The sequence below is a fragment of the Vulpes lagopus genome, chromosome 11 (assembly GCF_018345385.1).
Source record: "Vulpes lagopus strain Blue_001 chromosome 11, ASM1834538v1, whole genome shotgun sequence".
Classification (NCBI taxonomy): domain Eukaryota; kingdom Metazoa; phylum Chordata; class Mammalia; order Carnivora; family Canidae; genus Vulpes; species Vulpes lagopus.
This window is the reverse complement of record NC_054834.1, coordinates 58442350-58469402: the sequence shown is the minus strand read 5'-3', so window position 1 is coordinate 58469402 and position 27053 is coordinate 58442350. Positions and strand designations below refer to the sequence as shown.

The 27053-nt window shown below is 44.6% G+C and overlaps 1 protein-coding gene across 1 annotated transcript in view; it reads left to right on the top strand.

The window, feature by feature from the left end:
- Positions 1–289: 289 nt before the first annotated feature.
- KIAA1549L (KIAA1549 like) overlaps positions 290–27053 on the top strand; it is a 266135-nt gene continuing 239371 nt past the window's right edge. Inside the window, exons 1-2 of the mRNA XM_041722356.1 lie at positions 290–611; positions 1196–1288. Coding sequence (XP_041578290.1) covers positions 290–611; positions 1196–1288 — 415 coding nt within the window. The remainder of the gene's footprint in view (positions 612–1195; positions 1289–27053) is intronic.

Sequence of the window (27053 nt, the reverse complement as noted above, 5' to 3'; positions counted from 1 at the left end):
CATAGTGTGCTTTAAGCCCAGCGCGTTATTGCCACTAGGCCACAGCCGCCTTCGTTCCCGGGGCTGAGCCGCGCATGCAGGTGCCCGCCGGCCCCTCGGAGCGGGAGCGCCGAGCGCACGGCACAAAGCACGGCCGCCCCTCCGCCCCTCCGCCCCTCCGCCCCTCCGCAGACGGCTTTCCCAGATGCAGGCCGAGGAGCTGAGGGGCCGGTGGAGCGCGTCGACCCTGACCGGCTACGCCCCTCTGGGGCCGGGGTGCGGGGCAAGGACCTCCCCTCCCCTCCTGTAGATGGGAGCCGGGCGGGGAAACGGGGCGCACGCGAGGCAAGCGCCCCCCGCCCCCCAGCCCCGCCTCCCGCCGCAGGCTGCACCTCGGCGCGCGGGAGCGGCCGCGAGGGGTCCCCCTCCGGGCGGGGGCGGCGGGGCGCGCGGGCGCGGGGGGCGCGCGGTGGCTCCGCGCGGGGGTGCGCGCGCGCCGGCCTCGCCCGCCTCGCCCGCCTGGCCCGCCTCGCCCGCCTCGCCCGCCTCGCCCGCCTCGCCCGCCTCGCCCGCCTCGCCCGCCTCGCCCGCCTCGCCCGCCTCGCCCGCTCCGCCGGCTACGTGCTTTCTTTGTCAATGAGGCGCCGCTCGGAGCTGCAGTAACGCTCGGCCCGGGAGCCCGAGCCGGAGCCGGAGCCGGAGCCGGAGCCGGAGCCGGAGCCGGGGCCCGAGCCCGAGCCCGAGCCGAGCCCGAGCCCGAGCCCGAGCGAGCGCCGAGAGCCGCGCGCAGAGCCGCCGGCGGGAGGGGTCCCCGAGCGCGCCCCGCGCCCCGCGCCCCGCGCCCCGCGCCCCGCGCCCCGCGCCCGCCGCTCGCCGCCCGGCCCCCGAGTCCGCGGGGGCGGCCGGCGGGGGGGCACCCGGGCGGCGCCCGTCCCGCCCTCGCAGGCAGCGTGGGCAGCTCGGCCGGCTCCCGCCGCGGCTCCATGCGGCCCCGGGCCCTGCGCGGGTGAAGCGGCGGCTCCGCGGAGCCCGCCGGGGCGCGGCAGGGCGAGCGAGCCGGTCCCGGGGCCTCGGCCGGAGATGCCCGGTGCGGACCGGGGCGCCGGAGGCCGGGCTCCCGGGCGCGCTGCGGAGCGGGGCGGCGGCCTGGATGTGTGAAGCGTCCCCATGGCTCGGCAGGACGCGCGGCCCCGGGGCCCCAGGGCGGGCGGGGGAGCGGCGGGCGGCGCGGGCGTGAGGGGCTCGGGGCGGCCGCTGCTGGGGCTCCTGCTGCTGGCGGCGCTCGCCGGGCGCTGCCTGGCCGACCCGGGTAAGCACTTGGCGGCCGGGGCGCGCGGGGGTCGGGGGGCGGCGGGCGCGGCGCGGCGCGGGGCGGGCGGGGAGTCGGTCTCCCGGGAGCGCAGCGCGCGGCGGGGGGGGGGGGGGGGGCGGCCGCATCTCTCCTCCGCACAAGTTGCGGGTCCTCCGCGGGGGTCCCGGCGGGCGAGCTCGGTTTAGATAAAGACCCGGGGCGTTAGAGACGCCGCGAGAAGGCATGTGGCTTACCGGGCACGCTCGGGTGGGGGACGCCCGCTGCATTTCGGGCTCCCCGTGGGGTGCCCACTTTGTTGGAGCTACGCCAAATGGCCAGAGAGTTTTAGGCCATTCATCCCCGGGGGGCCGGCCCCCCAGGTAGCGCTTTCCCCTGCAGGTTGAACGGAAGACCCGTTTTCTTTTGGGATGGAGGTACCCGAAATCATCGCTTGCTTGCATCTTGCAGGGGGACCCAGGAGGACCCAGGCACCCAGCAAGCATCTAACCCACTGTTTGCAGGAAGGTAGTGAAGAATAACCACGCTTGTCTTTTAGACTCCCAAGAACCCCCAGAAAATGGATTTCTGGAATTCCTTGGAGGATTCTGAGAAATCTCTTGTAACTATTTTTTTTTTTTTTTTGGTGGGGCGGTGGATTGTTCTGTTAAAAACTTACTGTGCAGTGAGGAATTGTCTTTGAAAGGAGAATGATTACTATGGCACTTGTAAAGGTCAGGCTGTTTGTGATGAAATTCTGGGCTCTTGATTTCATTTATCAAGGAATATAGCTCCCACGTTAGCACATGTGGTCCTGTAGTTATGTAGTTTCTAGCAAGGACTAATGAAAACTGCTTTTTTTTTTTCCCCAGTGTACCCCTTCCCCCAAATTAGATTAAAATTCCTGATTATGAAGGATCTAGATGAGAGGGTTTCAGGTTAAAATGATTGCCTGTCTTCAACAGGTTAATTGAAAGCCCACTTTTCCTTCTTTGGCTTCACTTAAAGGGTCCCTGACATGAGGTGTCTTATGTGTAACAAGTTACCATCCAGAAATTTTCTGTTATGATTATAGTGGTGAGAAAGTTTGGTCCTCTTTGGACGTGTGCCTGAGACCCAAGAAAAGCCTTTAAAGAATTTTAGCCTCTAGTTTGTATGCCTCTAGCAGTTTTCGGTGATGTGTATTTGGTATAATGCTTAAAAGGTAAGTCCAGAGTCAGACACGTGTAAGCACCTGCGTATTCCTTGGATCAGAAACACACTTTGAGTTTTTATTTAAAATAAATCGATCTTTGGGAGTTTTGTGAACTGTTTATGAGATGTTAATTTTTGGCTGCTGTTCATTTGAGTGTGTAAACCAGAAACTGTTGAGCCATCTGTAACATGTGAAATTTGGATTTTATGTCTTGTTCCTGTTCAGCGTGATGTCGCATGATTTCCTCTGATCGGTTTTGAATTTCCGTTCTTCCTTCGGACCACTGACCTTTCTGAACCTGTGACTTCACTTGGCTCTTCTTTCAGACTGCCAGAGCCTGACTTTTGATCTCTTTTAGTTTTAGCCCTGATGTCCTTTTTCCTCTAAGTGTGGTGATCATGGGGATAATTAAGAAAGGAGCTTTGATTAAAATGATGGTAAAAAATCATTAAAATTGACATTGTTCCCTGAGTCTTCTGTCTTCCCCTCTCATCGGAGTGACTTGTTGCTTCCTCTGTGCCCTTTGGGGTGCCCTTTCTTCTGTCACCCTTGAGGACTGAGTTCCTGTGGTCTAGTTCACTTGTGGATCCAGAGTCTACCTCCAGGCTCCCTGGCTTCCTGTGAGTTTACTGCTGATTTAGTGTCATGACTTGTCTCTCTCTCCTCAATGGGAGGCTTAACCCCTGGGTCCCCTGTCCTGCCTTCTACCTGCTTTCATTTGTTCTCTGATTTCCGATTGAGGCAGGTTAGCTGCAGGGGGGGAGGATGAGTCCTGGGATTCATGCAGGGCAGCCCAGGGAGTTTGTGTAGAAGTGGTGTCTGGAGGGAGGCGGGAGAAGGGATGATATTTTTTCTGGGAACTTGAACTTCCAACAACCTGGTTTTGGACTTTTTGGAGGGGTAACTGCAGTTTGGTGCTGATGCCAAGAAGCCAGACCTATGATATTAAGATCCTACTAAAAGTGCTAGTTTGCTACAGTCGGGCCACTGCTGGTCCTTGTTTCCTAAGCGAGGCTAAGGCAAACATTTACCTGGGTTGAAAAATGGGTAAAGATAGTCTGTTTCAGGAAAATCTGTAGCAGTTGTGTTCCGGAGCCCCTACGGTGTGTTCCAGCCTCCCTCCACCCGTTCCCCTCAGTACTTCTGCTTTACTACTCCTGAGGAATTGGCGCTCCTTCTCTTGGGGCTGTAGAGGAAGGCCCTCTGTGTCTTCCCTCGGGCTTCCTCTCCTAACCTCCATCTCCGCTCCATCTCTCTTGCTCCCAGGCAGTAACTTTGGTTTTGGATGTGGGAGACAGGTGTGGGGAAGGAGTTTCTCTAGAGCAGCGAGCTCGGATGTCCTCTATCCTCTTCTGCCCTCAGGGGCCCCAGGCAGGATGATAAAGTTCAAGTTTGACTTCCCAACCTTCTTCACTACTGCTCTGCCCTGCAGTTCATGGCAGTAGACATTTCCTGTGTGCTGGTCCGGTGCAGGTACCATGCTCCTTCCTTCCTGTGATCTTGCCTCTCTGGGCCTCAGTTCTCTAATCTGTAAAATGGGGATAATAGCTCCAATCTCATTGAGTTGTCACGAGGATTGAATTAGTTAATACATACATCTGAAGGTTTAAAACAGTGCTTGGTGTACATGGTCAATGCTCAGAGGGTGCTAGCTGTCCTTATAGGATGGCAGAAATGGATGGAACAGGACTGTGTTCAGGTGCTGTGCAGGGCCAGGGGATACAGAGGTGAATAAGGAGAAGGCAGTATGTAGAAGCCCCTTTTGTAGACAGTGATGTGCACCCTGGAATTCTGATACTGTGTGGTCAGAGCTCATAGAATGAAGGAACAGTTAATTCTGGGAGAGTGGAGGCCCCTTAAAGGATGAGTAGGTATTGGCAAGATTGACTATGGCATTTCAGGCAGTGGGAAAGTAAAGGATTCTTTGTGGCCAGAGCACAGGATGCCATAGTGAGGAGTACTCCAGACTTTCTCGGTGCCCTGGGGCTTTCCCAAGCCCCCCTCACAGGGCACCACATCCTCTTTGCCCTTCTCTGAGAGGGTCCTCTGCTTCCCCCACCTACTTATAAGTTCCCTGGTTTACCTGTGTTCCCCTCTTGCCTGTAATAATGCCCAGCACAGTGTAGGCACTTATTAAATTTTTAGCCTTCTTTTACTCCTGGTCCCTCAGTTTGGCTGATTCCGTTTACGTTAGAGTAATTATCTCACATAAGTAATCCACGCTAAGTTGTGAATGGCTGCTTTACTCGGGGAATGTATTTTGCATTTTGGCAGAAAGGTTTGCTGTTCCTGGGGATCTCCAATCTAGCACACTATATAGGGGAGTTAATTTTGACCTGGGATGTTTTTCTTGCCTCTCCCCAAGCTTGTACCACATCGTCAAATTGGAGTTCCGTTTGAAACAGGTGCAGTAGTTCACTTGTTCATTCCTCCACTTGGTGCACTTGAATGCCTCAGCTTTCTGAGGTTACCAAAATGAACGAAAGAAACTCTCATTCCCATGGCAATTAGGAACTAGCCCAGTGTTTTCCACACTTTACTGTGCATGCAGATCACCTGAAGTTCCTGTTACCTGGCAGGTTTTGATTAAGTAGGTCTGGGGTAGGGCCTGGTGTTCTGTATTTCTAGGAAGCACTGGTGGTTCAGTGACCCTACTTTGAGAGGCAAGTGGTAATAAATAAATGCAGCATGGATGGTGGTAAGAAAAATAAATCAGGGTAGGGGATAGCGAGAAGCTGATATTGGCGTGTGTGCGTGTGCGAGTACCCTCACACATGTGCTTATTTATAGAGTGGGGGAGGGAAGACTTCCAGGATCAGACAACATTGAGTAGATACCTAAAAGTGGACATCTGGAGGAGGATACTCCAGGCAGAGGGGAAAGCAAGTGCAAAGGTCTCGAGAAGAGATTGTGTTTGGGATGGCCGAGGACCAGCATGGAGGCCATGTGGAACTGAGTGAACAAGGGGACGATGGTGAGATATGATGTTGAAGAGCAGCCTGAGGCCAGATCATGTAGGACAATTTGGCAGGATGAGAACTTGGCATTTTATTTTGAATGAGAGTAAGAGGTGACATGACCTGACTTCAGTTTTTTTTTTTCCAAGATTTTATGTATTTATTAGAGAGAGAAGTAAGTGCATGAGCAAGGGGGAGAGGGAGAAGCTGAGCAGGGAGCCTGACATGAGGCTCGATCCCAGGACCCCGGGATCATGACCTGAATGGAAGGCAGATGCTCAACCGACTGAGCCACTTAGGTGCCCCGACTTCAAGTTTTAAAAGAATCTCTTTCGCTATTATGGAGACTGTAAGGTCAAACATGAAAACAAGGAGACCCGTAGTTGGCTTAGAAAGTGGTGAGAAGGGCAGCCCGGGTTCGGTGGTTTAGCGCCTCCTTCAGCCCAGGGCGTGATCCTGGAGTCCTGGGATCAAGTCCCACGTCAGGCTCCCTGCATGGAGCCTGCTTGTGTCTCTGCCTCTCTCTCTCTCTCTCTCTGTGTCTCTCATGAATGGATAAATAAAATCTTTAAAAAAAAGGTGGTGAAATTTTGGACATCTTTTGAAGGTAGAGCTAATACAGTTTTCTAATAACATAGAAGAGGGGTGAGAGAAAAAGAGAGGAACCAATATGGTGCTAGAGTTTTTGGCTTGGGCAGTTGGGAGATGAAGTTAATTAACTGAGATCCAGAAGATTCCAAGAGGCTCAGGGTTGCAGGAGGAAATGAGTTGGTTTGGGGTATGTTAAACTTACCATGTTTATTAAACATCTAAGTGGAAATGTCCAATGGTCCATAGTAGTCTGGAATTGCAGGCAGATATTGGATCCAGAGATACAAATTTGGAAGCCATCAGCACGGGAGTGGCTGAGAAACCTAGAGAGTAAGTATAGAGAAGAGGGTGGTCTGAGCAGTGAGCCCTGGGATACTGCAGAAGTTAGGGGTTTGGAGGTGGGGAGGGACCAGCACAAGAGGCTGAGAAAGTCTGGATGGGACTAGCAATGGACATTAGGTTTGGAGATGTGGACGTGTTTGGTGCCCTGAGAGTAGAGGGGACGGAAGTCTTACCTGCAGTGGGTTTAAGAGAGAAAGGAAGAAGAGAAATCAGAGAAGTAAAAAACAACTCTTTTAAAGTCTTTCCTGTGGAGAAAAGCAGAGTAAGAGAGGAGGTGGATCAAGAGAGAGTTAAGATGGGATAAAATTGCATTATGTTTGTACTTTCTCATCTTTTAACATTAAAGATGTACAGAAAGAGCGTTTGACTTGTTTTTTCCCCCAGATGTAGACAATCTGATAAAATTTGGGCTTTTTACTCTCAATACTAATTATTAGTGGTTCAAAGATATTTGCAAGATGTCCTCAACGTCGCCTCTGCTTCCTTCCCCATCCCACACACAAGTAAAGAAGATTTTGAGAATAGTAATACTCTACTTTTAATATTGACATCAAACAGAAGTCAAAAAACCCCTTCCTGCCCCCACCCCCTGCCCCTAAAACTGAACATCACGGTGCAAGCTTTGAGATACTGCATTCTGATGACAACCAGAGAATCTCTCAGAAGGCTACTTAAGTCTTAAATTACTAGAATATGATCTGAGAATATTCAAAATGTGCACACTTCCCTTTTCATTTTCATTATCCTACAAGCCTGTGTTGTGGTTTTCTTTCTTTCTTTCTTTCTTTCTTTCTTTCTTTCTTTCTTTCTTTCTTTCTTTCTTTTCTTTCTTTCTTTCTTTCTTTCTTTCTTCTTTCTTTCTTTCTTTCTTTCTTTCTTTCTTTCTTTCTTTCTTTCTTTCCTTTCTTTCCTTTCTTTCCTTTCTTTCTTTCTTTTCTTTCTACAAACAACAACTCTACTCTTCTCCAAACAAAAATGAATGGTTGGAATGATCCTAAAACATTTTCGTTGCTTGACAACATATTACAGGGGATTTCTAAACACACAGAGGGACACATTATTCTAGGTCATTAGATGGCTGCCTTGGATGGTGACTCTCTTTAGGGACTTCAGGTCCAAAGGAGCAGTTAGCAATCTGGGTATTGTGCATCTCAGTTATTGTAGCTGGTGGGAAGGCGGCAAGTGAGTCACATCGATTTGATGGTATCTGTCAACCACCTCGCATATGCCAGGCCAAACTCTTCACCAGATACTGGAGGTATAGTGTAGAACTATCCGGGCCTGGCCCCTGGCCTCAAACAGTCTATGGCTGAGGCTCAGCAACCATTACTCAGTGGGTGGAGTGGCAGGTCAATAAAATACTTCTGTGAGTTTGGCTCAGGTGGGGGGATGTGGCAAGACATAGAGTATCTGCTTTGTGCAAAGAGGCAGTCCCTGCTCGGCTGCGGCCTGGGAGGGAATGAGGCCTGGGGTGCCAAAGTTCTGACTTCTCAAGAAAAACTGGATCTTTATTTAAAAATCTTGTTTTCAGATGTCACCAGCTAATTCAGATGTTTGAAATGTCATGCCGTACAAAGAAAACACACCCATGAGCCACCACTTTTTTTTTCTTTTAAGTCAAGTTTATTAAGGTATAATTTACATACAGTAAAATTTACCCCTTTAGGGGTACTGCATGATTAGTTTTGACAGAAGTATGTAATCATGAATCCACAACCACAATTCAGATGTAAAACATTTCTGTCACCTCCAAAAATTTCCTCCTGCTCCTTTGTAGTCCGTCTTCTCCCCCCTACACATCCAGTCCCTGACAAGCACCAATCTATTCTCTGTCCCTGTAATTTTGCCTTTAACTGAGGCTCATATAAAGGGAATCATACAGCATGTAACATTTTATGTCTGGCTTCTTTGAGCATAACATTCTTGAGAATCATAAATGTTATTATATATCTATATACCTATATCTTTCTCTACTTTTTTTTTTTTTTAATTGGGTTGCAGCCCAGTTTGCTTATCCATTCACCGGTTGATAGACATTTGGGTTGTTTCCAGTTTTTAGCCTAAAAGTTCTCGTGTGGGCAGCTTTCATCCTCTTGGGTAAATACCCAGGAGTGAAATTTCTGGATCTTACATTAGATATGTTATTTAATCTTATAAGAAACTGCCGACTTCTTGAGGCACCTGGGCAACTCAGTTAAATATCTAACTTTTGATTTCGGCTCAGGGCATCATCTCAGAGTTGTAAGATCGAGCCCCACATCAAGCTGTGTGCTAAGCGTGGAGCCTGCTTAAAATTCTCTGTCCCTTTTCTCCCCCAATTCCTAAAAACAAAAAATAAAAAACAACAACCAAAAACACCAGCCTGCCAAATTCTTTTCCAAAGTGTCTGTATAATTTTGTATTCCCATTAGCAATGTAGGAGTATTCTGATTGGTCCTCTGTATCCTCACTGGCACTTGGTTTTGTCAACTTTCTTTTTAAATTTAGATTCCAGGTATTCCAGTAGTTTTTAGTGGTATCTCATTATAATGTTAGTTTGCCTTTTTCTAGTTACTGATGATGTTATTGCTGCATATTATCTGTTCATTTTCTTACTTGCCATCTGTATCTGTTTTGAAGTGTCTGTCAAGTCTTTTGCCCGTTTAAAAAAATTAGATTGTTTTATTATTATTGAATTTTGAGCTTTCTTTGTGTATCTGGATACAATTTGTTTATCAGATAAGCTCTTTGCAAATATTTTCTCCCTGTCTGTGGCCTGTCTTTTCGTTTCATTGACAGTATTTTCCAAAGAACAGCAGTTCTAGATTTTGATTAACTCTAGTTTATCAGCATTTAAATTTAACATTTGTGGATTTGGGGTGAAACAGGTGAAAGGGATGAAGAGTACACCTAGCTTGACGAGCCCTGAATAATATATGGAATTGTTGCCTTGCTATATTGTACACCTGAAATGAATACAACACTGTATATTAACTACAATGGAATTAAAATAAAATAAATAAAAATAAAATTAAAGAGGCCATATTCCACGTTAAGAAAAAAAAAAGATTTGTATTTTTTTGTATCTGAGGATAGAAATACTTGCCTAACTCAAGGTCACAAACAGCAATGATTTTTCCTAGAAGTTTTATTGTCTTATTTTTACCTTTAGATCTGTGGTCCAGTTCATATTAATTTTTGTATATGATTCAGGAAGGGAGTCGAGGTTAGTGTCTTTTGCATATGGATGTTTAATTGCTCCAGCACCATGTATTAAAGAGATTGTATTTGTTCCACTGAATTACCTTGGTACTTTATATGTGTGGGTTTATTTCTGGAGTCTAGTTTGTTCTATTAATGTATATTTCTTTCCTTATGCCAAAAAAACACTGTCTTGATTTCTCTAGCTCAGGGTTACTTAATCACAACACTGCTGATATTTTGGGCTGGATTATTCTTTGTCGTGGGGAACTGTCCTGTGCTTGTAGGATGTTTAGTGTCATTTCTGGCCTCTGTCCAGTAGATGCCAGTACCTCCCTCCTTCCCCAGTTGTGACAACCAAAATGTCTTCAGAGTTTGCTAAATGGTCCCTGGGGGGTAAAATTGCCCCTGATTGAGCTCTGTAGTAAGTCTCAAAATCACTGTAAATCTTCTAAATTTTTTCTTCTTTTTCAAAATCTTTTTGGATATTCTAGGTCTTACAGTTTTCCATAGAGATCTTAATATCTTTTTTTTGTCAACCTATATAAGAAAGACACACTGGAATTTCTGTTGGGATTTCATTGGAGAAGGTTGGCATTTTACCAATTTGATTTTTTTGATCCATGAACATGTTTCTCTCCATTTATTTAGGTAGTCTTCCCTTCCTTTCATTAAATTTTATAGTTTTCAGCCTACAGATTTTGTCCATATGTATTTCATTTTACAATGCTTAGTAAGCAGTACTTTAAAAGTTCTTTGTTAACATATAGATATATGATTTTAAAAATATTAACCTTGTATCGTGACCCTATTTATTTATTTATTTAAGATTTTATTTATTTACTCATGAGCAATATAGCGAGAGAGAGAGAGATAAGCAGAGACACAGGCAGAGGGAGAAGCAGGTTCATGCAGGGAGCCTGACGTGGGACTCAATCCCAGGTCTCCAGGATCATGCCCTGGGCTGCAGGTGGCACTAAACCACTGCGCCACTGGGGCTGCCCTCATATGACCCTTTTAAACTCACATTAGTTCTAGTAGCTTTCTGTAGAATCTTTGGGATTTTTCTTTATTTCAGATCTTATGCCTTTTATTTCTTTTTCCTGCCTCATTGCAATGGTTACAACTTCAAGTACACCATTGACTAGGAATGGGGAGAGTGGGCATCCTTGCCTTGATCTCATTCAACCTTCACTATTAAGTATGATGTTGGCTGTAGTTTTGTTTTGCTTTGTTTTGTTTTATTTTGCTGTATAGAGGCCCTTTATCAGGTTTAAGAAGTTCCCTTCTATTCCCAGTTTGCTGTGAAATTTTTTTTTTTTATCATAAATTGGTAATGAATTTTGTCAAATGCTTTCTCTCTATCTGTTGAAACCACCACAAGGTTTTTCTTTTTCAGTCTGTAAAAAGGCATTGGTTGATTTTAGAATGTTGGATCAACCTTGTATTCCTGGGATAAATTCCAGCTTAGTCATGATGTGTGTTCCAGCTGGGTGTGATTTTCTAATCTTTTGGTTGGAAATTTATAAAGTCTTATGTTCATGAAGGGTATTGATTGGTGTGTAGTTTTGTTTTCCTGGTCTGTTTTGTCTGGTTTTGGAGTAAAGGTAATGCTATCTCTAAAGTGGTTGGATATTCTCTCTTCTGTTTTATGGAAGTGTTTGGATAGAATTGGCATTATTTCTCCCTTAAGGCCTATGGTTTTATAGGTGAGATTGAAGATTGCTTAAGGGTTTCTTCAGTAAAATTAAAAATATCAGATACCTCTAGTACGTTTCCTAATTCTTGGGGCTAACAGTGGATATTTCCTAGACATTAGGATATTGGTTAGGTTTAAGGTCTAGGGTGAATGGCCTGGGTGAGGGGAAATTGTGTTGAATGTACTCATGAGACTGGTCACCCCTAGCTGGCTGTTGGCTATTTATCAAGTCACTTCATTTTTCAGGGCTTTAGTTTTCTCATCCGTAAATAAAAGCCTCAGGATCCTCCCTTCTTTTCCCATCCCTCAGGCTGTATGTTTATAAGCCTTGGGCAAATGTTTTGGTGGGCTAGACTGTTTTCATTTCTCATCTCTTCCTACATTGGTGACAAGTCCAGTCAAGGACTCATTCTCAAAAGGGAAGAATTTTCTCATATTTTGCTCTCATGGTTCCAACCTGAAGCCCAGATAACTATTGGCTTATCTTTAATCTTCATTGTCTTTTAAAAATTGTAAAAGTAATATGTACTTTATTAAGTTCAAACAGTATGCAAGGTGTATGCAGTAAAATGCAAAAGGCCTGGTTGGTCCCATTGCTATTTCCTAGAATTGTGCTGTCAAACAAATATGATAGGTCTTTCCAGACCTTTTTTCATACAAATATTTATATCCATTACATATCTTCTTTTAATTTTGTCAAGAAATTAAGGGTGGGGGTGCCTGGATGGCTCAGTCAGTTAAGTGTCTGCCTTTGGCTCAGGTCATGAATCCAGGGTCCTGGGATTGAACCTGAAGTTGGGCTCCCTGCTCAGGGAGGAGTCTGCTTCTCCCTCTCCCTCTGCTCCTCTGTACCCTTGTACTCTGTCTCATAAATAAATAAAATCTTTTAAAAAAATAAAGAGATTAGGGGTGGAATAATCAGAACATTTGTCACTTGACACTATATCATGACCCTGTTTCCATGCTAAACAAATTTTGTCCAAGAGACTTTGAACTTCTTCCTGAAATTTGGAAAAACCTTTACTGTGAAAGAAAACTGTTTTAAAACTACAGTTTGAATTCAAACCAATAGAGTTAAAACCTCTCCTTAGACCATTTCTCCTGTTTCCTCTCTCCTTTGCTTCCTTCCTTGGAACAAATGTCCACAGATGCTAAGGAAAATCACAAACCCTTTTAAACACCAAATAGAATAGGGATAAACACTGTGTTTAAACTAACTAATGGAGATGTAAATAAGGCCAAGTAGCTGCCTCAAGTATTTAGCCCAAGGACATTGTTGCACCTGCCATCTGTCCACTCAGGCAAGTGTTTGCCTAATGCATCCTAACCACGAGAGGGGAATTTGATTTTGATTTTGATTTATATATGTTAAATCTATTCTTAGCCTGAAATAAAATCTCCTGACGTCAGAAACACAAGTGGCTTTGTTATTTATGTGGTACCAGTAAATAGGAAGGTCTAGGATATTTCTAACTTTACTCTTGTGACGTGAAATATGGTTTTAAGTGTCAGAATGAAGCCAGGACTCCCAGACCTACCCCTTTACCTCTGTTTCTGGTAATGAATGCTGCTCCTCTGTCACTTGTCTTTTTATTTACCAAATGTCAACGACAAACCAAGGAAGGCTGGAGAAGAATATGAAGTCTGAGAAGAGAATGTGTTGAAATTAATGGTGCAGCTTATAAATCCTTGTCTAAAAGAGCTGAGCAAAAATATCTCTAAACCTACGTACTTCATTACCAAATAATGAGTCTTTGTTTTGAAAAGAATAGGAGGATCTGGAATATGAGCATTATTTTGAATATAATTAAACTAGATGGAAGCGTATTAAAAAATCAGTGCCATAGAGCTGTCTCTGGCAGTTTCCTGTTATCATGTTACTTAATACTGGAAATGAGCACACATCAACCTGGTGAATCCTACAGAAAGGAAACCTTCCTTGCAGTGGATGGAGAATAATTTCTTGTCTCCAGTCCAACAATAAAAACAACATTTTAAACAAGCATTTTCCCCTCCTATGGCTACTGTGATATATTTGCTTTTCCCTGCAGGGATAGTAGTCCCTCTGGGTTAGTATAGCACCTCATACTTGTTGAAGTTCTCACTCTCTTATTTGCATCTCATGTCATTCTTAAGAGAGGGTTAAGGAAGTGATTTGCTAAAGGTCACAAAACGGCCCAGGGCTTTTTATATTGTTCTGTGATTCAGGAATTCTATGATTGTAGGGTTACACTATTCTGTGATTACCTAGCTACTTATTTGAAACTAGCTCAAGTATGAGTCCTTGGGCCACAGGGGAGATCTCACGTGACATATTTAGAATAGGAATAAAATATAATTGGGCTGTGTGGACTATATAATGAACTGATAGAAATAATAGCTAATGTTTTTGAGTGTTTACTATTTGTATCAGCCTGTTTGATTTTCACAATTGTATGAAGTGGGTTCTGTTATGATCCCCATGTTTCAGAGAGGAAACTGAGGCACAGAGTAACTTTATAATTGTTCATCCAGTATCACGTGGGAGGTGTCAGTGGCGGGATTTGAACCCTGGCAGTTTCATTCTAGCCCTTGCCCTGCTTCATTATATTGCCTTCCTCAATAGTAAGAGGCTGAGGTTACTGGCCTTTGTGTCTCATGGACCCTCTCTCTTTTCCTGCAGGTTGGGTCTGTCCTTTTGCCTCTTCCTGCAGACTAGCTTTGTCTGCTTACTCACAGCCACTTGATCCCCCTGTAACTAATCCTCCAGTGCACTTTTGCTTGCTGCAGCCAGAGTTGGCAAGACTTTTCAGTTTAAGCGCTCACCATCCAGTCTCTGTCCCATTTCTGTACTTCCCAGGAGGGAAATCAGGATGGCGTCACCTGGCCAAGAGAGTGAGGAATGTACCCCTCATCTGATCAGCAGAGGCCAGGAGAGAAGGGGCAGGTGGTACAAATAAGACCCCTCCTTCAGCCATGGCCTATGGTAGAGGGCAACGTTAAATAACGTAGTGTGGATAGGGCAAGCTTCCCCAAATCTGTCTCTTCCATAGCAGTAAAAAACAAGTTCATGTGCTGGTAAGCTGGCTCTGAAAAACATTGAGGATAAGTGGCCTGATTTATAGTGTTGGCCGATTTCCATGGTATAAATACTCCCACCATGGCTGATTTCAGGCTACCAGTGTGACAGTGGAGTTGGGAAGAGATGTGCACAGTTGGCTCAGTGCCGATGTGATCCTGTCCCTCTGTAGGCTACATACACCACACATGCAGTGTACGCAGTAAATGCAGGATGTCTCCAAGAAGTTTAAAGTCTAGGCTTAATAGGCTAACTAACTAGGTGGGTTTATAGTTATGTAAAAGGAAACACTATTTCAAGGAAGAGAGGGTGGAAGTTAGATTGGGCATGCATCGCCTAAAATAGCTTGAATTATATAGTCCTAAGTGTGCAATCTAGTAGGCACACAGAGCTGCTTTCTAAAAAAATTACAATTTCCTTTGCCTGTAATGTCTCACTTGTGACATAGAATTAACCCTTTCACTGATTTTAAGATGTCAGACCTCATTTCCTTGGAGGTATGTTGACTTTGTTTTCCTTGCTTCCAGATGTCAGCAGTTCCCTCTCATTGGTGTCATCATTCATGGATTCCTTTCTCTTGCCTTGTAGACCTAGAGAGGTGGAGGCCATGTGGCAGCCTATTAGATACCTTTCAGTTAAATAAATACTATTATTCTTGATTGGAGGCCTTTATTTATGGTCATAAGGCCATCTCTCAGTTCGTATAATTATGCTAAAAGCCAAGACAGTCTTGTGACTGCCACCCCTGGCAACACATCAGATGCTTTAACAGATCTTAAGGCTCATCTGGTTGGCTCTTCCCTTATACATCTGGGAGGTGACTGGGAGTCTTGGCTTCTGTATGCTACTTACAGTTCTGCTGACATTCCCCGTCTTTCTGCCTGATGTGGCTGTGTCACTGACTGGCCAGCTCTAACAAAGGGTGGTGTTGGCCCCTGGGAGATGGGATGAGGAAGTGTTGGCAGCATAAATCTCCTTTAGACATGGAGTTCCAAGTGTCCTACTGATGGAAGGTCAGTGTCTTTACCTATAAAAATAGCACAGTTAATTTATTCTTTTAATTTCCCAGGGGCTGTGCAAGAGAAAAATTTGACAAGATTTTCCTTTTATGTTTCACTGGAGATTTGTCCTAGTTTGTGGATATGTTGACTTCTGAGTAGGAGGACTAACATTTATGAAACAGCTACTATTGTGTTAGTCACTGGATCAGGAGTTCCATCCTATTTAACCCCCACAATGACACTGTGGGAGTAATTCTTGCCCATTTTTCTTGGAGGAAACTGAGACAGAGAGAACATTTAAGAAAGTGACTTGCCTAAGGGTACATTGCTTGTAAGTGGTGAAGATGGGATTTGAAACCAAATTGGACTACAATGTAAATACATTTTCAGCTGTACTCCGTAGGTTTCCCCCTCATCCTATTAAATTTTCAAGCATATAGAAGAGTTGAAAGTGCTGGATGATACAGTTAACATTTTGCTGTATTTGTTTGATCATATATCTTGTCTGTACCTCTGTCCATCCATTAATTCCTCTTATTTTTTTCTGATTTATTTCCAAATAAGTTGCAGATGTCAATACATGTTATCCCCTAAACACTTTAGTATGCATGCCATTGATTAAACTTCAATATTCATTTATTTTTAGTTTTTTATAAGGTAAATTTTGTGTACAGAGAAATACAGAAATCCAAAGTGTATATTTCTATGTTTTGACAAATCCATGTACCCGTGTAACCCCAATTCTTGTTAGGATTTAGAACATGATCATCACCCTAGGAAATAAGTTTCCTCTTGCTCTTCTATAGACATTCTACTTCCCCATCTCTACCCTCTCCCCAGGCATCACAGTTTTTTTTTTTTTTCCCCACCATGGTTTAATTTTAATACCAGGCCGTCTTAAATAATGATGTCTGTTGTTTCTAAATGGGCTTTCCCTTGTATGTATTAATAGAGACAGTTTTTATTAAGCAGCTGGTATGTGACAGGTACTGTGCCAGATGCAAGGGGTATAATGGAGAGGAAGTGATCATTGGCTCATAGGGGAGAGAAAGTCGTCAGTCAGTTCCTCTTAGGAATAAGTATACAATTACCAACAGGAGTGAGTGTTGTGAAGGGGAGGCCCCGGGTTCTGGGGAGGCTGGGTAAGTAAGGGGGAGGATGGTCAGGGAAGCTTTTCCTGGAGAAGTGATCCTGGTGCCAACAGAAGAATGAACAAGAAATAACTAGGCAGAGATTTAGAGCAAAAAGAGATGTGGGTACTGACCTCTGTGGGAGGAAGTGTGGTTTATTCCAGAACCAGAGAAAAGAAGGATGTGGTTGGGTGGGCAAGAATCAAGAGGGTAGTGAGTGCTGGACTAGGTAGGAGAGGTGGCAGGGGCCACATCACGCAGGAGCCAGGCCGTTGACTCTAGCTCGCATTGGTTGATTTTTGATTGATTGGTTGCTTTATAGATTTTATTCATTTATTTGAGAGAGAAAGAGCACGTGAGTGCACAAGGAGGGGCAGAGGGAGAGGGAAAAGCAGACTCCCCATTGAGGCTTGATGTGGAGGATCCATCCCAGGACCCTAAGATCATGACCTAAGCTGAAGGAAGCCACTTAACCAATTGGGCCATCCAGGTGCATTGGACTCTAGCTTTTAAAGTAGAAGGGATGGGCAGCCATTGTGTGACCTTGACATTCAATTACCCAGTCAGTTAGTTGGATGAAGAGAAGACATGGACTATACGCTCTGGGGTCCAAACTAAAAATAAATAGTGTTGGCATGAGGCTTCCAAGTTTTAGGAGAACCTTAATTCACATTATGAACCCTATGCAGATCTTCAGATTCCTCATCATGTTCTCTCTCACCTGCCTACCAGGGCAGTAATAGCTGCTAAATCTGGGTCCTTGATACCTCCAGCTCTTGCTTGCCAGATCCTTCTGTCCTCCCTGCCTCCATCTCATTGCCTCTTTGGCTCCTTAACTAATTCCCCTGCACTGGATCCTGTTAGAGTCACAGTGACTGCCTGATGGCTTACATCCTGGAGCAGTTGTCTAATCCCATTCACTCTATCATTCTGTGGACCCTCCCAGGGTGGCCTCCTCCAAACTCGTGGATTTGATAACCACCTACGTACCGATGATATAAAAGACTCTCCGTTCTGTCCTGGGGTTGAGATTCATATGTGCAACTATTTGCTGGATACCTCTATCCCCTGGCTACTGACATTTCAGCATTTCTTTCTCAGAGTGAACTCATTTTTCCCAGAGTCTTGCTCCTCATCTGTATTTACTATTTCAGTGAGTGATCAACTAGGAATTTGGAGCCAGAAACCTGAGAATCATTCTAGATTCTTTTCTTTCTCTCCTTCCCTTCATGTAGTTGGCCACTAAATCTTGCTGATCATATTTCTGAACACTGTGATAATTCTGTTCCTTGCTGTCTCTGCTGCCTTTTTTTTCCCAGACCGTCTCTCTTTCCGGTCTGTGTTCTTCTCAAGGCCATGAACTGACCACCCTGCTTCAATTCTTAGCCTCTGCTGACCAATCTTATCCTACAGCTAGAGATTTTTATAAAATGTAAATCTACCCAGCAATGCCCTATAAATCAGTTCAGCTCCATTGCTTAGCAATCTGGGTATTTTATGAATGAACCACCGTCACCATAAGCCAGACATACAGTTCCCCCAAAGCCCATCTCTGCCCCTTACAGTTTCTTCTTTCTGCTTGGGAAGCACTTCTCAGCCCTGTCTGCTTAGTTAGTAGCTGTCCTTTCTTCAAGACTCAGTCCAAGTCCTGCTTCCTTCCTGGCACACAGTCTACCCTCCTCCATGGGAGTTAGAAGCCATCCTCCTCACTCCCAATCCCTGTACCGTCTGAGATGGTTTACTGGCCTGGCTCCTTCATCAGACTGAGCCCCTTTGAGCAATTCTCTACAGGTAGACCCAGGTTCACTGGGGTCCTGGAAGCCCTTTCACAACAATTATGACATGTGCAAAAACTATTTTCCTTATATTTGAGGACATATAGCCAGCCCATGTCCATGAGGAGAAATAATGAGCTTAGTGGCTAGTAAGACGACGTGCTCAGAGCAAGAGGGAAGAATATACTACAAAGTCCAGCCAGTTCTAAGGAATACAACCGAGATATAGGCTCCTGAGCACAGAAGGCAGTAGACAGAGCTGTCAGGGCAGGAAATGATGCCACTTAACTGCTAAAACATGGAATAACTGTGAAGTCATTTTCAACTCTAAGGATGACGATAACCCCTGAAGTTTCAAAGGCCGGGATCCTGTCTTATTTGTCTTAGCACAGTGTCTTACACATACGTAATAGATATGGGATAATTGTGGTATGTATAAAGGAAGGAGGAGAATTTCCTAGTACATCCTCACTGTACCCATAAAATCTCATTTTATTATTTCTGCTCTCAAAACCTTTCTTGACTATTCTGCCAAAAAAATACTTATGGATAATGTGGTACTGGTGGTGGGATGGAGTGCAGGGATCGTAGCCCAGAGGACTGATTTCTGTCTACAGATGTGTTTTCAAAAATTAAACACTTGTCAAACAAAAATAAAAAGCATTTAAAAAATCAAGAGCTTCTCCATAGAAATCAAGATTTGTAGGGTCTCTTGAAATGATCAGAAGGTTGACCATACTGGTAAAATAAATTACATTCTTGCATGGCAACAATCGGCTAATGTTGAATACTGGTACCTATTTTATTTTATTTTATTATTTATTTATTTATTTTTAAAGATTTTATTTATTCATGACACACACACACACACACACACACACACACACACACAGAGGCAGAGGGAGAAGCAGGCTCCATGCAGGGAGCCCGACATGGGACTTGATCCCAGGATCACACCCTGGGCTAAAGGCAGATGCTTAACTGCTGAGCCACTCAGGGATTCCCCGGTACCTCCTTTTTAGATGGGGCATCTGTCACAGCCCCTGCCTCTCCCACTGCACTCACACGTTGGCTAGGTGGTTAACTATGTTAACAATCCAATATTCAAATCTATAATGGTTCAAAGCCATCACGTTTTATTACTCACATAAAAACCAAATGTGTGTACCTGATTGGCAGGGAGCTCTCAACCAAGCAGTGATTCAGGGACCCAGAATCCTTTGTGATTTTGCCATCTTCAGTCTGTGGCTTCCAAGGCAGCTGTGCTTGTCTGTAACCAGCAGGTGGAAGGGGGAAGAAATGGGGGAACAGGTCCCAAAGGGCTGTGTATCCTACTTACATTCCATGGATTAGGGCTCTATCACTTGGCCACACTTACCTGAAGAAAGAGGGACGGAAATGTAATATAAGAGTGGGCCCAGAAGGAAGAGAAGACAGGTTTGGTGAACAGCCAACTAGTATCTGATCCAACTCATTTATTTTACCTTTCTGGTCCATTTAGGCATTTGAGTTTGTATCCCTGAGGATAAGGGAACCTGGAGTCAAGTCACTACCATGTCAGCTCCAGCAGAACAGGGACTTACCCTGTTTTGGTTAGTGCTGTATACTCAGTGCCTGGCACACAGTAGGTGTTCAACAAATTGTTGTTGAATATACGAAGGATTATGATATATTTGAAATTACAAAAGCTAGAAACTGCCAACATCCCTACCTTGGCTCTCTCTCTTACCACTGTGATTTGGGGAGAGTTACATAATTTCTCTGTACCTCTATTTTTTTCATCATTAAAGATTATATTTCCTATCAAACACAGTTGGTTGAAGATTACATAAATTATTGTGTAGCACAGTACTTGTACATAGTGCTCCGTAAGTATCAGACATAATAATAGTAATGGTATTACTATTAACACAATTATAATTCAAATATGTTAAATTTTAATAAATACATTATTAATAATAAAAAAAGAATATATGAAGGAGTCCCCTTGCTGCCCTAAGCAATGATAACAGCTACCATTTACTTAGTGCTTATTATACACTTAATTCTGTTAGTAGGCTGGGTGCTGTCTCAGGAAAAGAGTGCTAAGATTTGGACAGTTATCATGGCCGCAGGATTAGAAAGAAGGTGGACGTGAGAATTTCTTTTTCTTTTCTCCCACTTTCAATGTTTTTCTGGGGCCTCACTCTATATATTGATGAAAAAATTTAATATATTTTCTTATTGGCTGATTGCTAGGGTAAAAGATCAGTTGTTTTCAACCTCTGTAGGTTTGGTAGACAGATAGTTGCTACTTCAAGCAAGATTATCCTTTCTGTATGTAACAACTTCCAGTTGTATTGTACTCAATTGTACCTAAACAGATTGGGATCTGCTACGTTACATTTGCCAGAAAATTTAGTGTCACTTTTCAGAATCACCTGCATATCTTTTAGCAGTACACAGCATGGAGGGCAGGGGGTCTGATAGTTTTTCTGTGGTTTGAGTTTTGGATTGTGGTACATTTGAAGCAGTTTTTTAAAAAAAAATTTTTTTTTATTATTTATTTACGATAGTCACAGAGAGGGAGAGGGAGAGAGAGAGAGAGAGAGAGAGAGAGAGAGAGAGGCAGAGACACAGGCAGAGGGAGAAGCAGGCTCCATGCAGGGAGCCTGACGTGGGATTTGATCCCGGGTCTCCAGGATCGCACCCTGAGCCAAAGGCAGGCGCCAAACTGCTGCACCACCCAGGGATCCCCTTGAAGCAGTTTTTTGTCATTATTGTTGTACCTTTCCGATTTACTTGGGAGTAGGTTTTGAGGTTTGAGGCTAACTAGAACGGATTGATTGTATTTTTTTCTTTCTCCATAGGACTACAGGTAAAATCCTCCATATCTTGTTATCCTTGGCACCGCATCTTTGTTAGTTATTATGGGACCATGTAGCCTCAAGACCTCTGCTAGAGCAATTTAAGGTGATGGCATAGCATTCGGGGCAGCAGGAAGTATAACTACTTTTGCATGAAGTATACCCTATTACGTGGCCATCAGACTGTTGGAAATCTACCTTTCCATTTTTTGGGCTGCTGATGGTGCAACAGCCTAACCACAAGCGTCTGTCTGTGTCCCCCATACTCTGCTTGAGTCCCCTTTGAGCTCTAGGTGATGGACTAGAAAGTGAAAACCAACCAACCAACCAACCAGCTAGCCAACCAACCAACACCCAAGGCACTAGTCCTTTGCCATGGATAGTGTTCTGCACTGCTTGCTATTACGTTATCACTTACTCTTCTTCTCTTCATAGCCAAGTTAGAAGAAGAAGAAAAATCACCCATAATCGAACACAACCATTCTTAGGATTGCTATCTTTCCTTTCATCCTTTTGCCTCGAAGCCTTTTACAAATATAACTGTAACCATAATCCATCATGGTTCCTGAACCTTTAGATGCAGGTTCCTACTTGACGTTATGGGCAATTTCTGTGATTCATCTGTAGTCTGAGTTAAAGTTTAGTAATCAGTTCAGTCTCCAAATTGTCTCCTTTTAAAGGAATTTTCAGCTCCTTCAGCTCCAGTTAGTGTTTATAGCACCCTGAGATTTTTGTAATTCTTCGGGGCAGAGGGGGAGGGGAAGAGGATATTTTTCTACTCCGTTCTAAATGTTTTTGGTTTATTGTCACACAGACAAGAACTGCTAGAAAACAATTCAAGCATCTTTACCTTTTCAGTAATCTACTGTCATTAGTCCCAAGGGTTACGGAAGATGCAGTTTCTGTCCTCTGTTAGTTTTCTTTGTTCAGGTGAGGTTAAATTCTCACAAGTCACCAAGCTTACCTGGTGGTTGAGACTCCAGGCGGTGAGCTGGCCATCTGGTGAAAATGGACATCACCTCCTACAAATAGGCATCTCCCATGGTGGAATGCCATCCAGAGGGCCATGGTTCTGAATCCCCCTGGCTCTGTCCACTGCCCACAGGCCATCTGTTCTCCCCCACCCCAGGGTTTATTTTGGCTTTGCACACTGACGGATGAAATCTTTTCTGAGTCACCTGTGCCCACCTTGGTCTTTTTTTTTTTTTAATCTCTTCCTAAGCCTTGGAAAGTACTCAGTTTTATGAATCCAGAATGACAAAGATGAAGGAAGGAAGGAAGATATGACCATGTTTTGTCATAGGCTGTGGCATTCCATCTCCTATTTGTTGTGGGTCCTCTGCCTGTGGGCTCAGCTTTTTGGCTTGCAGCATCATAAAGCCAGAAAGAACTGGAAAGACCTAACCCCACTCATGCTGATGGGAAACTGATTTTTGATTCCTCATGAATTAGTTGCTTATCTCAAGCCATCTTTAAGAAGGATGCTTAATAATCTGTTCTGAATTTAGTATTAATTAGTAGAAAAATAATCTGTGTTATGTTGACATAATGTCATACATTTTGACGATGATTTTGGCAGTCTTGTTGGTTTCTGGCCTTTTAGATTTAATACCTTTTTACGAGTCAATGCTATTTGTAAATGTGTAGATCAACCAATCAACCAATTGTAAATCAACCAATCTGATTGTAAATCAACCAATCAGATGTTTACAGAACATGCATGATGTGCTAAGTAAGGCCAGTGCAAGGGGAGGTTTCCAAAGTGGAACCAGTAGTGCCTTTAAGAAATACACACAAGGACGTGGTTGCAAGAAAATAGTTGATTAAATATGGGAGGTAAAGCACTCAGGTGCAAAATGAGTGGTACAGAGAATGGAAGTTTAAAAAATTTATCTCATCTTTATTCCTCATCGAGTGGGCTGCCAAGTTTTGCATCTGCCTTGCTTTGGGTTCCAATAGGGACGGACTAGTGGGTCCCTCATGTGGAGAACCTGTCTGAAAGAGCAAGGATTGCTGGATGTCTGTGATCTGGGGTCCCATCCCACAGTCTGGGGTGGTGTTAGAGGTCCTCTGGGAACTTTCAAATTGTTGATTTTTACCAGAGCAAGTCTTACAGAACCAGACACTAGCAAAAGGATCTTTACAAAAGAGAGGTTGGCATTTTCCTCCTGAAATATATTCTTACCACAAGACACAGTGGAAATTGTGGAATAAAGTTATCTTTAAACTGTTCTTACTTGAATTTCCTGAAACTGTAGGATATCTTTACTACACAACTCTGCGACATGGACTTTACAGTGAAAGTAATAGCTTCCACTTACTCTGTGAATGCCTGCTGTATTTCTGCCTCTGTGCTGAGGGCCTGGCATGCTTATTGCAGCATCTTACCTTCACAGCCATTTTATGAGCTGTGGCTATAATGATTTTCATTTTAATGGGAACACTGAGGCTTAGAGAAATGATATGGCTTTTGCCAGCACCACAGAGTGTAATGATGTGGGACCTGGCCCTCTGAGCCCAGGGCCTGTGCTCTCTCCACTGCTCTGCTGAGTGCGCTCCATGATTGTGTAAATAAAATACAAATAAAGCAGTTTTATCTGATAGGTGCATATTGTATGCTTTACAGAGAGCTTTTACATCTGCCATTTCTGTAGTATGATCTGGCCACAAAGCAGGTATGAGTCTGGCTCTGGCCACAAGGATATCTACACTTGTGTCTCCACATTTTGGATTTCAGATGCACACTGAATAGCATTTATTTCCAAACTCTTATTATTGGGGATAATGAGAACTGACTAGACTGGGTTTTGACCCCCATAGCGCTTGAAATTCAAGTACACTGGCAGGAATTCTAAAAGAATTTTACAGAAATTTCTGCAGCTCACATGTACAGATTGAATCATTTGGGCCTTTGGTCTTGTTTCAGCCCTTAAAAAATGCACAGGCCTGAGTCACACTGTGGCCACATCTAAATAAAATTTAGATGCCATGGGATATGGTTCTGAATTTGCCCTTTGAGCTCAGTGAATTATGATTTCATCTGGGGACTCATCATTTTCCCTGCCCTCGGTGACCACCGCATTTCTCGTGCCGGCAATATTGAAAATAATGTTTTGGTTTCCAGTTACCTTTTATGGAATTCACATAAATTTATGCCAGAAAACTAGATCTGAGATGATACTGAGAATTTCTCGCATCCATATGCTCAGTTAAAACATTTCCAATACATTTCTTATATCACTAATCTGTTCATCAGTAATTCCTGAGTGCCCCCTGTGTGTCAGGTGCTGGGCTGTCCTGAAGACTCACGATTACTCTTGTCCAGCCCGTTTCTCAGGGTAGCCACTAACCACCCCTGAGTGACCATCAGCGCTCACCTGTTCACCAAACATTTCCTGGAAGCCATCCATCTGTAGGGGCTGTCGGGTGTTCGGGTACAGTCATAAATATCCATAACATGTTAGGCTTGGGCCGGGAGAGCCTTGGTCAAAGAAACACTCCCAGGCATCGGAACCTAGGGAGCATCCCCCAGCAAACAAACAAGATAAATGGTAGATGACACTCATTTAATCCGTCTCCCTCATCATACAGATGAAATATTGAGGCTCCAAGAAGTCATTTGGTCAAATTAGGTAACCAATAGTACTGAGGCTTCATTTTTAAGATTTGGTGAACCTCTTTAGCTTTAAAGCTCCACCAATTGAATTAGGGACTAAAATTGCCCTTTGAAACATTTTCCTGCTTTGACTTTTTTCTGTTTTTCCAAATAGCCAAGCACTGGTAAAAAGAATGAATATCAAAAGCCCCATTTTCTAGATGATTCACTTCAAGCACAGGGAGATTAAATGACTTGTTCATGGTCACTCTGCTGGTTAATGACGGAATCAGACCCAGGGCCCGAGTGCACCCCTGGGGCAGCACCCTTGTGCGTCACTGGGAAGGAATAAGGGGAGAAAAGGGTGTAAGTGGAAGGTAAGTGGAGGTAGGGTCTTTGGGAGCTTGATATGGGGTCTTTGGGGTTCTGCAGTGAGGTTGCTTGTTCTCTGGCACTACCTGCGCTGTGTGGGTGGCACGCTGATTCAAATTTTTCTACTTTTATTCTTTCACCTTCATCTAAAGCATCCCCTTCCATTGACTTTCCTGCTTTCCCCCTTCTTGTTGCTGTCACCTGACTTGACGGTAACATGGCATCATTTATTGAGGATTTGACACACTCAGAGTCTCTCCCCGCTAGGTCCTGCGCTCAGTGTAAGCAGCATGAGGATCCATGTGGAGACCTTCCTCTCCCCTCCCTCAGCTTCAGAGTTTCTTGACTTTTTAATGGAAACCATCTTTGTTTTCACTGGGGTTCAACTGCTCTTCCCCAGTGGCCACGCCCGTGGCTCCCTACAGGAGCATATGCCCCTCTGACATCTTAGACTCGTATTCCACACCATCTACAACCTCCTGTCATTCTGGTGCTCGCCCTCTTATGCCCCCGTTGGCCTACTTTTTGGCCTCTCTGAGGTTTCGGCCCCATCCACCTCTGACTTTTATGTTAGTCTGTCTCCCCCATCATGCTTTGGTTTTCTTCTCCATCCAGCCAAGCCCCATGCATGTCTCAGGCTCTGGGCCTTTCTGTCTTTCACATCCTGGGTACCCTCAGCTTTGCGATACTCCAGCCATTCACTCTGTCTGCCTCAACCCACAGGCTGCAGAATATATGAAAATACAGCTGGTAGTTAGGATACTTGTTTCCAGCATCTCTGTAGTCAGTGGGCCCGACGCTTCTCATCTCAGCTGGGTCTTTGGTGCCATGTACAACATCCTCATGAATTTCTCATCTGTACCACTTCACTTCCCATTTTCCCAAGTGGCTCTTCCGAATGGCCATGACTCTCCTGGAGCCTTCTTCCCTGCTTCCAATAGATGTCTTTTGTGGCATCTTCTTTACCTGCTCATCGATTAAATGTGGGTATGCCCTCAAGGTTCTGTCTTAGCCTTCTTACTTTTAGCTTCACCAACATCCCAGTGTAGACAACTCACAGTGCTGCATCTCCACTGTAATTTCTGCCTGTGTTCCAGCCCTGTTCTTCTCTGCTAGGGACACTTCCAATTAGATGCTCTCCAAGCACCTTGCACTCAGTGGTTTGCCGATCTGATCTCCTGACCTGATCTTGCCCTATCCAGTCTTGGTGAATGGAGCCTCTGTTTGCGAGGCCACGCAAGCCAGAAACCAGAGCCATCCTAAGCGCCTCTGCTCTCTTTCAGCTGGCACATCTAATTGGTCCTTCGGTTCTGTCTCCTTAATATTTCCTGTGTCCTCCCTTCCTCCTACAGCCTTTACTCAGGCCCCTGAGATCTCCCATCTGGTGATTTCTGTAGCCTCCTATGTGGTCTCTCTCCTCCTTCCCGCCTCAGTCCATCTTCCGTAGGTCTTTCTAGATCAGAAAACAAGTTACATTTCCTTCCTTAGCCTAGGGCTGAAAATTGTGTCCAGCCCACAGATGGGGTTTTATTTGACTCCTAGCATTAGTCTGCACCAGAAAAGCAATTTTCTTTTGGCTTTACTTGCCTATATTGCAAATCAGAACATTTCATGTTAACAACTCCAGATTTCTCGCTTACCTTTGAAAACCGGAAATTTTGGCTCTCTGGCTTCGGCATTCCTCTAGGCCAGCAGCTGGCTGGACAGAAAGACTTCTGTGCCTCTTAGTGGGGTGTACCGTCTCCAGTTAGTCACAGACCCTCCCTTCCCAGGTGCGCTTTACTGTCTATGTTATCTACCTGGGTTTGGTTTGTGGAATGAAGTTGGGCCTCCTCTAGCTGCAAGGGCCCCCCGCTGGAGTCCTTGTGCCTTGTGCCCATCAGGCTTCATTTCTGGGAGTACCTCAAATTCGGCATTCTGTTTCACACCTCTGCCTTGGCATAGATCCCTCTTCTGGCTTAAACTCCCACAAGAGGCAGCATTCTTTCCTGGGGATCTTGGCAACCAAGGAAGATGATAGTTTCATCCTTAATCATTTGGATCAG